The sequence below is a fragment of the Choloepus didactylus genome, chromosome 14 (genome assembly GCF_015220235.1).
Source record: "Choloepus didactylus isolate mChoDid1 chromosome 14, mChoDid1.pri, whole genome shotgun sequence".
Taxonomy (NCBI): Eukaryota; Metazoa; Chordata; class Mammalia; order Pilosa; family Megalonychidae; genus Choloepus; species Choloepus didactylus.
In genome coordinates, this window is record NC_051320.1 from 23,105,059 (window position 1) to 23,117,945 (window position 12,887).

Sequence of the window (12,887 nt, forward strand, 5' to 3'; positions counted from 1 at the left end):
CTGAATATTTGCTTGGGCAAGTTATTTAATCTCTCTACGTTTTTCTTCAAGTATGATCTGCTTTTCCAACATAGGATTTTGACTCCTTTTTCCTAAAGAAAATTGAGGCAAACAGGTATAATCTCTTTCAAACTTGTGCTCCCAGCCTGCCTGGCGTTTTTAGCTAGGATGAAATATTTGACAGTTTGAATTTGTGTCCCTTCTCTGTCCTTGACAGTATGCCATGTATCTATCATTATACTGTCATACTTATAGAACTGTAGGAATTTTATTTTGTCTTACAAACAACTTACGTATTAAATGAGTTCCTCAAAGGTAGGATTTTCTCTTTTCTTTGCCTTTTCTACTGCCTAGTGGATGATGAGTGCTCAATAAATGTTTGTTGAATTAATGAATAAAAATAAGTTCAAAACAAATTATACATTAGATCCTATTTATTTATTAAATATATATTTGGGAGGATCGTTGCAATTCTTCCTCTATTATGTAACATTGTGACATTTATTCCCTGTATTTTTAATGTATTATGTTTACATTACTTATTTTTTTATCCAACAGTCTGTATTTTCATACTCTAGCTTCAGTCAAACAAAAATGATCATTTCCTTGATAATATCTTAACAAGCTATGATGAAAATAAATTATTTTTATATTGTATATTTTGGAAAAAATGTATCTCTGTGCTGTTTAATCACACAATTATATGCATGGTATACCTTTAAAAACTGTATTATCCAACAACATTTAAATTAAAACATTGTGCAATATCACAGCATATAAGTATAAATTCAGCACATAAATCTGGCATTATAGTTTTAATGGGATATATACCAAAAGGTTAAATAGGATAACTGCTGATGGTCTAAACACTTTCTTTGTTTAGATCCTATATTGACTACCTCTAGAGTGCTAGGTCCTTTATACTATCACCAGTCCTTAAAACAACCATATGAAATAGGTGTTGCTGCCCCCATTTTCTAGATTAGGGAAGTAGGGCTTAGATCATTTAGATTTGTTCAAGGACTCATGGTAGAGAGCTGTGACCGCAGGGGAAGGGTCTCCGGGCAGGAGCCTTGCCCTTAGGGAGGGCTCAGCAGCTCCTCCTCTGCAGCCTGGCCAGGAAGAGGCGTCCTGCCGGTGCTTCCCTTTACCTGTCACCCAGCAGCTGAAGGGGCAGGAGAGCCTGTGGGTGCAGCCTGTAGATGTCCTGGGGCACAGCACAGGCTGCAGAGTGGATCTAAAAAGGCACATAGAGAATATCCAGCATAGTCCTCTGCTTTTTGTCCCTTGATATTCACTTTTATACTTTGGGCAAAAAAGCCTCATACTCCTAACTCAAGGAAAACACAAAGTCCCATGAGTCATGAATCCAGTTTTTTCATACTCTCACCTGGAACCCACTACCAGTGTTCTTCATATAAGGTAATAGAGAGAAGTTCAAACAAAACTGCTCCAGGCTCTGCATCAGTGGATAGGCATGTGGCCCAAGTTGATAATCATACCTTTTTTCTCTAGGACCTACTTCCTGTTCCCTTTACCCTGTGCCAGCACCTCGGCTGGTCAGACCTCTTCCCTGGTGGGATGATCCATACCTTCAATTCCACAGGATCCAAGTCCTTAATGGCCCTGTCTTTTTTGGTTTGCCCCCGTTTTCTATTGACCAGTACTATCCAACATGTCTTAGTGAATCTCCTCGATTCCAGGTATAATCCTCCTTGCCCCCATTGTGTAGCAGCATCCCAGTATCCTCCTGGAGATCCAGAGCAGTCACTTCACTGGGGCAGTGACCACCCTATCACTATTGGTGCAGCATCTTGATGAGTCAAAAATGGCTAGAGGATAAATAGTCTTAGCTTCCATTATAACAGAACTAGAGTGCGCCTCAATGGAAGCATTCCTTCACCAAACCCAAGGTTGCAATGGAAGCAAAAATGTCATAAGGGGTCATTAGACTTAATGCTGAGAAGAGCCATTCTTGGTTCCCAGACCCATGAATTCTGGCTTTGTGAGAGAGTGAGTGCACCATTCGTTGGCTGTTGGTTTAGGCTCAACTCCCTGTGTTACACATTGCTCTCTCCTAGCTGGTGCCATAACTGAGCCTTCTGTGGCCTTCCCACTGTTCTGTTAAGGAGCGGCTTCTAGGTGAATGGATATATGGTAAGACTAGTTAACGCTGTGGTTATGAACCTGTTGCTGTACTTCTTTGCCCCAAAATGTGTTCCTTGGTCTGATGTCATGTAGTATAGGATTCTATGACAGTGAATGGGGGCATGCTCTAACCAAGAATGGTGGTTCTGGCAGAGTGGTTTGGGCAGGGAAGGCAAATTTGGATTCTGTAATAATAGATGCTGCCACCAGGTAGCTGTCTGATCCCCCATAGGATGGTGTCAAAGTAGGGGCTCAGTGTTGGTCTTTGCTGCTGACAGGTTGGGCACTCAGCACTAGCAGTAGCTAGATCAGCCTCAGTGAGAGGAGAACCTTTTTTTTTTTTCTTTCTTTCTGGACTCCAACCCTGCTGCCATGGCCATTCTAATTACTGTAAGCTTTGCAAGAAGTTTTGAAATTGGGAAATGTGGAGTACTCCAGCTTTGTTCTTTTTCAAGATAGTTTTGACTATTCAAGGACCCTTGCTCTTCCATATGAATTTGAAGTTTGGCTTTTCCATTTCTGAAAAGAAGGCTGTTGGAATTTTGACTGGGATTGTGTTGAATCTGTAAATTGCTTTTGGTAGTAGTGACATCTTAACTATATTAAATCTTCTAGTCCATGAACATGGGATATTTTTCATTTATTTACATCTTCTTTAACTTCTTTCAGAAATGATTTGTGGTTTTCCACATACAAGTCCCTTACATCCTTAGTTAAATTCATTCCTAGAGCCATGACCACTTTGACGTGGGTCCATTGAGTAAGCAATGGGTTTTGGGGAAGAGGGGCTGTTTGACAGTGATAGGACAGGTCATATCGACCACCTGATTATTGAGGTCTCTACTGGCATTTATATGGGACACAAATATCTTCACATTCTGTGCTGTATTGAACATTCATCCATGTACTCCTGTAAACCTCCTTTAAAAAAAGACAAAAAACAAAAAAATGATTCATTTTCCAATCTTGTTCTTTCTAAGTCCTGGCCAGCTGGCCAATCCTTTAGTAAGAGTAGATATGAACTTTTGGTATTTTCCCTTACGTGTAGGTGGACCACCAGGTACACTGCTTAGAATTCTGCCCACTGGGAGGGTTTCCCTTCACCACTCTTTTTCAGAACCATACCTGAATGGGGCTGCCTTCTTTCACTTCTGGCCAGTGCCAGCACACTGTACATGTCTGTCCGTGAACCAGGCATGCCTTTCTCTTCTGTGCTCACTGGGCATAGGGGATTCCCTGTGAGGCCTTAAGTGTGAGTTGAAGGAGGAGAGTTAGCAAGGAAAGAGGAGCACGTACCATGGCAGGCTGAGCCACTTATGATTGCAGTTTACTTGTGCCTTCCAGCCCTGCTCAGGCCCAGTCTTGTTTTGTACCATACCAAGTGGAATGCTGCTGTACATACCCAGCTTTATGATTCAGTGGATCTGATAACACACCTTCTCACAATGTGCTGTTATCATCATTACCTTGTCACTTGGCTTCCCATAGTCAGGTACTTAATCTTTATCTGGGCCTAGTAGCAAGCTAGGACCAAAACGGACTGTAATTGTTGGCAGAACCCTGAGGGGTGTGTGACTCTTATTTTCCTCCAGGTGCTTGTTAGAGCCTCCATACACATCCCTCTGTGTCATATCATTTTCAGTACTATTGGTGTGCTGAGTCAGAAGGCCCAAGAGTTAGGGCACCTTTCATTGCTGTAGAACCTTCTCTTGCAACAGGCCCCAATAAAAACTGGCAGCTTCATGGTTTACACACTAAATGGGTCAGAGCAGCACACCCAAATATGAAGCCCACATTTGTTTTGCCTCTTTCTCAGTGGAAGTGGTGCAAGGTGTAGCAATTTCTCTCACTTTAGATGAGATAACCTGCCTCATACCAGTGGAACCCTAGCCACCATCAATGTGGCAGATACCTGGACTTGCATGGGTGTTATCTCCCATCCTCTGGCCTGCGTGTGAGTCTTACAAAGATGTCTGCGGTGCTTGCTACTTCTTGTTCACCAGCCCCAGTTAACATATGCCATTAATATGATGGAACAGTGTGGTAGTCTGTGGGATCAAGATGATCAAGTTCCCTCCAGACAATAATATGACAGCACAGATATGGCCTCAGGTATGACGATGAATGTGTACTGCCATTTCTACCAGTTTATGGCAAACTGCTTCTTTACTGATGTAGAAATGAAAGCATTTGCCAGGGCAGTAGTAGTATACCAGATACCAAGGACTATGCTATTTTTTTCCAGCAAAACTGATCACATCTGGAATCTTAGGTGTGATTGGCATCACCATCTGATTAAACTTTTGTTCATCCATAGTCAAGTTTGATGGACCCTTCTAGCTTTTGGTCCAGCTAAACAGTCAAGTTAAATGGGGACATAACAGGAATCAACACTCAGGCATTCTTCAAGTTTTTGATAGTGGTACTGATTTCTGAGCGTCTCCCAGGGATGTAGTATAGTTTTTGGTTTGTTTATTTAATGGTAGTTTATGGGGGGAGTTCCAGAGGCTTCTCATGGCCCTTTCTCCCATAATATATCTTATGACATGGGACAGGGAATCAATGTGGAGGTTTGGCCAGTTACTAAGTATATCTATTTCTACTAAAATTCTAGGAATAGGGGAATAACCACAGAACAGGCCTGTGGTCCCACTTTGACTAGAGCTAAGACACAACACCTCCAGAAGGCCCCACTCTGTCTAGTGGTCCACATTTTGGGGATCCAGGGATTAGTGTCAGTTCAAAGCCAGTATCCAGTAATGCTTGGAAGGATTGCATATTTCCCCTCTTCCAATGGACAATCACCTGAAGAATGGCTGCAGGTCCCTTTTGGGGAAGGCTTGGAGAAAGATTGTGGCTGTGAAAAGGCCCTTGCCTCCCTCTTGTTTAAGGGAGAACTGGGTAAGAGGCTGTGGACCCCACTGGCAACTCAGGACTCTGCCCATAAGACCTAGAATTTTTTTCCTTATTTATGTCAAGCAATAACTTTGTAGGCTGCCCATCTGTTTTATTTCCAGGGGCCTAGTGATAAATTAATTAAGTCATTGCCCCAGACCCCTGCTGGTCGGCATGTTCTGATTACCACTCAGTCCTGGTGGCACCACCATGCGCCTTTGTCGTCTCTGACAGATGCTGCTGCCTGGCCTCTGCCATGCCAGAGTTCCATCATTCCCATTGGAATCAGGGAGCCTAATTCCATTGTGGCATCTCCAGCCCACAGGTGAGGCCATCGTAGGGCTTTTCAGGGATGGGGGTGCACCCCTCACTGGTTCATCTCTTAATGCCTTGGTAAAGGAGAGTGCTTTGGTGCTCTGGGCCCTTGATGAGGGGGTTGAGACATAAATGGTTAAGGGGCGGCAGAGGAGGTCACATGTAGTAGACCTGCTCCAATACTCTAATCTTCCTTCTTCTGCAGTATGTCAGGAGAGTTCTGGTATCTTAACATCATTGACTATAGGCTACCTTAAGTCCAGGCTTTAGTCAGGTCAACCTAGCAGATCTTTAATGCCACTCCCACATGCTGAAGCCAGTACATTAAATCCTGATTCAAGGGTCAGGACACCATATTCATAAATTTGTCTCAATCTAAACTAATATTTAGTCCTCTTTGATCTAATATTCCTTGCATTTATTACCATATGTGCTCCCCAGACTCTTGATAAAATTTGTTGAGAATCTGCAATTTTTTTTTGGTGTATATGGTCTTCTCCTAGAGTAGGCTTTGAACTTCTTTCTGGGCTGTTTGGGGATCTAACACCTATTGTAGCCCCAAGACTGTGAGGGGTGGTGGAATGGGTAGTGAGGAGATTTGGTAACCTCTTGTGAAATAACTGGAATGGGTTTTATGGGAGGGTTGGGAGGCTGGGACTCCTCAGAGGGAGGGAGGTTGCTATTTTCAGCAGGGAAGTTCTGAATTTGGAGTTCAGCATTCTTAGCCTCACTTGTGTCTACCCAAATACCTGCATCCATGTTTCAGGCTCATTCTCCTTCCCAACTAGTGCCCATATGTTTGCATCAGAGACCTTGCAAGATTGCTTATTTAATTGGCTCTGCAACTCTTACCACCATACCTTGGGTTTGATTCTTAGGAATATTGGCTCTGAAGCCATAAGAGATAAAGGGCTTTTTAAAATAGCCACGGATTTTTCACTCCTCTTGGGAAATTCAAGACTTGCAGTTTGTCATTTGCTTTGTGCATGTTCTCAAAGACAGCCAGAAGTAGTCCCAGCTCTTGTCACAGTCTTTGAAATACCCATTTTTATCAGCCACTTGATCTTCCAGCACCTTGCCTGTCACCTGCAGGCCATTCTGTGCCACCATGGAGGGTAATCCAAATGGTCATGATGTCACCATATGCCGGATTGTCAGCTTTCCACCTCCTCCCTCCACACAAACGTTATCAGTGCATTCATCAAATATGAATCCCATTTTTGAGCGCCTGTTAACTGGGCCATTCTTGGTACTGATCACTTATAATTACATGACACACTCAAAAGTAATTGAAGATTCCAACAACGGAGCTCTCCGGTAAGATGTGGGCAGAGTTAAGGGAACCAACAAGGCATATTGAAACACCACCTCCTAGCAATGTTAGGAAACCAGTACCACTCCCAGGCCTGAAGGCAAGAACTGGGGCCATGGAGAGGGGCCACCTGGTAAGAACTGAGACCTATGGGAGCGAGGCCCCCCAGTGGGAACTGTGGCCGTGGGAGAGGGGCCACCTGGTGGGAACTGGGACATATGGGAGAGGGATCACCTGGTGAGAACTGAGGCCTTAGGCAGAAAAATCACTGTCTGTCAGCATGGAGCAGGGTTATAAATACCCTCTCCTCCTACCCTCTAGTCTCCTGCTAGTACTTGGCATTGGCTGAACCCAACCAACCAGAAGCCAGAGGGCCAGGGGAGGGCGGAGGAAGGGGACTCCTGGGTGTGAAGTCCGTAGGAGTCCTCCAGGGTATGTAACAGGATTGGAGAATAGCAGTTGCATCTGGAAGGGCAAATAGAGAATTTCTAGCACAATTGCCAAACTGGTATCTCTGGCCCTGATCTGACTGTGAACCCTTGAATGCTAGACTTCCATATTTAATTGTATACCGTACATGCCCTCTTAGATGTCCCATGGGCATCTTGTAGGAAACAACTGTGCACCAAATTATTCCTCCTCCTCTACTGATCCTACCTAATGGCATATCTTATTGCTCCTTCCAAAGGGGAGGCCTGAGGCCTGATGGTCCTCTGTATTGAACTCTGTGGTTCTGCTCCTGTGAGCCATGGCACAGCAAGATATGAACAGACACTCAATCATGCTTAATACAGTATCAGCAGGACCTAGCACCCCCCATGTCCCACATTCTTAAGGGACAGCCATGGGAAGTATAGCAGAATAATCTTCACCCCCTCGTCTCTGCTGCAGATGTAGATGAATGGGCTGATGTGTGTTCTGGTGCTCCCAGACAAGGCTCATCTGCCTTTACGTGGGCAGAGAGAGGGGTCCCCCCTGCTCTAATTCTTAAGCAGTTGACCCCTGTGACTGGAGTATAAGGCTTTTCTAATTGGGGGGTCCAAGCAGCTGCTTTTATGGGGGTTTAGGGCTATAACTTATAGACAGTGCTGCACCCTGAGCGTAGGAGGGAGCCAGTTACGTTTCCAGATTTTCTAACTACTAATTCAATTCCATATGAATGCTTCCTGACTGCACTTCCAGCAGCAAATCATTGGGTAGGTTTTGAATCATCTCAAAGGAAGCACCTTTATAATCAATTAAAACTCATTAACATAGATATTCATTGCCTGCTCTGTTTGAAATCATTGCTTGAATATAATTGATCTACAATTATCAGATCTGTTAGAGTGATTTCCTGAGATTCGTCATCCAAGGAAGCTGCAGACTGACCCTTTAAAAGGTATTAGGTGTCAGTGGAGAGAATGGACTGTGTGTAGCAAAGGTGATGTCAGTGGGACATCTTGGGCCTTTTGTTCCTGGAAGGAATGATAATGTTAACATTCTTGCATTTGTTCTGTGTGAAGAGCTACTGTATTGTCTCCAACCAGGTTTAGTGCCTAAGAATTAGCCGGTGTTAGTAAAAATACAGCATAGCACAGTGGTTAGGAGTGGGGACTTGGAAGCCTGGGCCCAAATCCTGGGTAGGCATCTTTCTGTGTTTCAGTTGCCTCATTTTAAAACCAGGTAAATAGTTATCATATAGAATTGTTCTGAGGACTGAAACAGCTATTATTTGTAAATCTACTGACACATGGAAAACAAAAATTGTGTTTATTAAACAAAACACAGAGATTCAGATTATGTGGCTCTTGTGTGGAGCCCAGTAATCTGAATTTTGCAGCAAGCTCCACCAGATCATACTGATGCAAGAATTCTGAAAACCAAACTTTGAAAAACCCTGTTCTGAATCCGCCAAACAGTGACTAGTGTTCCCCTAGGTTAAAGTTTGCCCTTAGTCCACGTGAACTGTGGTGTATAAGCTCTGGAATTTCCTAGTAATAAGGAAGGTAGATGGCATGCACATGTTTGCTTGTGGCTTAGCTGTAGTGATAGGGACATAACAGACACTGAATTTCTAACCTGGGGTGAGACTTAGGACCAAAAGTAAATTACTGTCAGGATAAACAAAATGAGTCCTACAAACAAGGAATGACAAATCATGGTATCATAACATTGTTTTGCTAATCAATTCTTTTTTTTTTTTTTTTTCCCCTTCTGTGGTTAAGGTTGCATGATGGAATTTGAACATTACCTCAAGAGGTTTTATTTTTTGGATTAGTTGATTCTGTTTTTTCCTCTGCTGACTATTTCTTCAGACTCATTTTTTGGTATCCTTTTGAGGCACTAAACTCAAAGAGATTATACCATGGACTACAAGGAAAGCTGCCCAAGTGTTAGCATTCCCAGCTTTGATGAACACAGAGAGAAAAAGAAGAGGTTTACTGTAAGTATGTAACAAAGTGTATGGAAAAAAAATTGAATATAGAGAATATTTCCATTTCTGCTCTTGTTCTCCCCTAGCCTAGATTGTCCCCAACCCCTCCCATATCCACATATCCAGATTTTACCTATCTTTCATGTGATATCTCCTCCGCATAGTCTTCTCTGCCTACCCTAACTGGAATAAATTTTCCCTTTTTAGTGCAGATTTTTACCTAATTATCTGCTTGGAGAGAGGCTCATGAAACTGATGCACTCTCTTGCCAGAAAGTGTGCGTGTATGTACATGTGGATCTGTGCACGTGCTTGGAGCTGATGGACCCCTGAAGCCCTTGATCCCAGTGTAGTATTTACCATTTTCTACCTCAGTTTTTAAAGTATTGTATCCAGTATTTTATCTTTTGTTTTGTTTAAAGGGGAAAACCCATGTCTAATTTCAGTTTTCATTACCTCAGCATCTACTATAGGGTTTGGTAAAGAATAAGCCAAATCAAAGTATCAGTGACCACTATTAGAAAATAGTCATTTTGCTAATTAGTGTTATAAAAATACAATATTCTCTTCCGTTCCAGTAGCCCAGTTAGTATGTACAGAGGTCCCTTACCTCCTGGCTGGGTAAAAATGTCATTTATTTTCTCTGTAACTGATCTGATTTTCTTTGTAAGCCCCACCCCCTTAGAGATATGAAAGGACTCATTTAACCCTATTCTTTTAGGTAATTCTCAGTGTTTTAGGTGAAAATGCCCTGGCTGTCTCAGTTTGGCTCTCTTTCTCTTATTTGAACACACAGTCCTCCAAGTTGGCATCATGGCTTATGAGGGGAGGAGTCCCCTTTCCCAGTGCTTGTTGAGTCCATGGCTGAGTTCATGGTAGCAGGATGAAGACTTGTTCATTCTTCTAATACCCCTAGATCCCTGCTGTTCCAGCTGTAGAGTGGTTTGTCTGGTAACTGACCCCCTCTGGTTAACCTGGTCCACCTGGATATTTTGCTGGCATCTGTTGTCGGCATCTGCAGTTGATGAAAGAACTTGAGATCTCTTCTTCGCAGGCTTGGCCAGAGACTGATGGTAACTGATGGTTGACTCACCTTCCCCTTGGCTCCTGAGAGCTGTTTAGCCTACAGAGTCTCTAACACATGTGAGAAACAAGCACTATTCCTAAAAAGGAATAAACGCTCACCCGATTGTGGAGAAGAAAAGAATTTATTCATGATCTTGCAAGAACAGGCCCAACCAAAATGTGGGGGTTGGCGCCCAGAACAATAGACCCAGCAGTATTTATTTCCTACACCTAACCGCAAGTCCCTCCCCTGTTTCTCCATTGGCTGGATACTTCAGAGGTTACATTCTGTTCAACAAGCCTAACTAGCTCTTGCAAATTTGAAACATGCAGCGCGCCCAAATTGGAAACATTTGAAAAAAAAGTCTCCTGTGCAAACTTGGAACATTTGAAAGAAGTCTCCACCCCTCTTTCCTTTGTTCTTGAACTGCAGAGCCAGTCTGAGCTAGTTTGGTAACAACTTATGAAGCTGTTTAAGGAACCTCTCCCCACCCCGCAGTCTCCACCTTGCAAGGACAGTGGGAGGATAAACAGGAGGACTGGCCACCGATTATAGCTTGGCTTCTTGACCCTCTGCCATTCCCCTGAGCTGCCCCCACCCTGTGTGAAAGCTAAACTTAATCTAATTCTCACACACATCCTTCATCTGGTCCTCCTGCCCAAGGGGTCCACCCCTGGCATCTGATAAGGGGGTCACAAAGCTCCTGCCAGTTGAGACCCATGACAAGTGACTCAACTCAGAGTACAGGTTACTTTGGAATTGGGAAACAAAACAAAACAAAACAAAAAAACACAGGAAATCTGAGGAGTTAAATTGAACCCTCTGTCTGACCACTCCATTCTGCCTTCTTAACTAGATGGGGTATTGCATGTTGATGCTTGGGTGCCCTCAAATGGTGGCTTTCTCCCAGGGTCCCAGTCAAGGACCCTCTGCCCTCTGTATTCCTTTCCTTAGCAAATGCACTCCCCCATGCCCTTCACCAAAGCCCAGGAAAGGGGGATTAGAATGTGTGTCTGGCCATTTATCTCTCCTCAGTCTCTCTATTTTTCAGCAATATCTTAACAAACATTGTGTGTGTATTTTAGCAACATCACGTTGAAGGTAAACAAGGATCATTTTGCCATGGATAAAATAGTGAGGTGTAAAAAAGTTATCCTTCCTTCCTTCTCTTCACCTTTACCTCTCCTTCAGGGGTGTCACCTGCTGCCATGCTTGACTGACATTCATACAATAGCAGGTATGTGCAGTGGGTCATCTCAGGTGCCCTTTTATTCTTCAGGGAGAGGTGTTTTCATGTCTTCCACTAAAGGTTCAAGGAGGTCTGTAGCATTACTCTACCCAGCTGATCCCAGAGCTGCTCACTTATTCTTAGACGCCCTATCCACATCATCTTGTACATTTACTTCCTTCAGACTCTCAAATGTTGACTTATCAGAGAGGCTTTTTCTGACCACCCTATATGAGATAGATTCCCTACCCCATCACTTTCACTGTCTGTACCTGTTACCCTACTTAATGTTTCATAGCAGTTATCGCTACCTGACAAAGCTTCTATTTATTTATGTGTGCCTTCCCTGACTATAATGCATGGTCCTTTAAAGCAGGGACTTCCCCCACTATTGTTTCATCAGCACCTAGGACTGAAATAGTAGATACTCAGTAAATATTTATTGAATTGATGTTGAATGAAAAGTAGTGCTAAGTTCATGTCTTGGTTGCTGGTCACATGTAGTACAGTCTTCAGTCCTCAAGAAACTTGGGCGTACTCGGCAGAGACAGTCACCACCTCCCCAACATGGACTCGTTGTCCAGCCTCAGCAGGCCCAGGTGTCTGTGTTATAGTTGGGAACAGAAATAGACATTGTGTTACTGAGTAGTCAGTGATATTTTTGTACTCTACTGCTCATATGTTTTTATATGGCTCTATATACCTTGAAGCTTCTAACAGAGAAATATGTATTGCATTCTAGGATGTCTTAACTTAAACCAAGTCTAAATTATACTTTCATTTATTCATTCAGCAAACTGAGTGAGTTTTGTTGGTATGCCAGGCACTGTCCTAGGTGCTGGGGATAGGGCAGGGAGTAAGAATCACACAGTCCTTGCTCTCGAGGAACTTATATCCTGGTGGGGCAAGATAGACAGTCAGCAAGTGCTCAAATAAAACTAAATAAGATAATTTCATATTGTAATGTGTATTGTACTACTTTCTGTGAAGTCTTGCTTGTTTTCTGTAATGAAAATATTTTTTAGAATTTGAAGTCTTTGTGTTTGCTGATTACAGTGTTTTATTAGAACTTATTTAATAAGCACTTTTTCATAGATCAGACTGTTAGTTATTAACTTTGCGAGGCTTTATCTTAGTTCTTGTCGATGTTCTTGGAGCAGAGCTGCTTCAGCCTGGCAACTAGACTTGGGTTCTAGACGTGGCTCTACCTAACTGCTCTCCTCACCAGGAAGTCAGCACAAAGAGTGCAAGAAGTGCACAGTCCTATAAACCCAAGTTTCTGGTACTTTTGTAGCAGCTCTGCTTCCAGGCCCTGTGTGATTCTGAGGCAGACGCCATATGAAATGAATCTGTGGTCTAATCATAGAAGCACGGCTCACTGCACCCTGACTAGGCTCCTATCTCTCTGCTTCTGGGCTCTCTCCATGTGGAGGTGTCATCTTACAACCAATATCTGTACCCAGTAGCTTCATGTAAGACAACCTCCTTGACGCCATCTTGGTGAACAC

General features: G+C 43.2%; 1 protein-coding gene across 7 annotated transcripts in view; it reads left to right on the forward strand.

Moving 5' to 3' along the window:
• Nucleotides 1-12,887, forward strand: part of SGK3 (serum/glucocorticoid regulated kinase family member 3) — a 142,984-nt gene that overhangs the window by 88,659 nt on the left and 41,438 nt on the right. For 4 of the 7 annotated variants that reach the window (XM_037803490.1, XM_037803489.1, XM_037803491.1 and 1 more), the window contains one exon: nucleotides 8,878-9,095. The exons of the other annotated variants lie outside the window; for them this stretch is intronic. In XM_037803490.1, coding sequence (XP_037659418.1) covers nucleotides 9,018-9,095 — 78 coding nt within the window. In that variant the 5' untranslated portion in view covers nucleotides 8,878-9,017. The remainder of the gene's footprint in view (nucleotides 1-8,877; nucleotides 9,096-12,887) is intronic. 7 annotated transcript variants of the gene reach the window in all.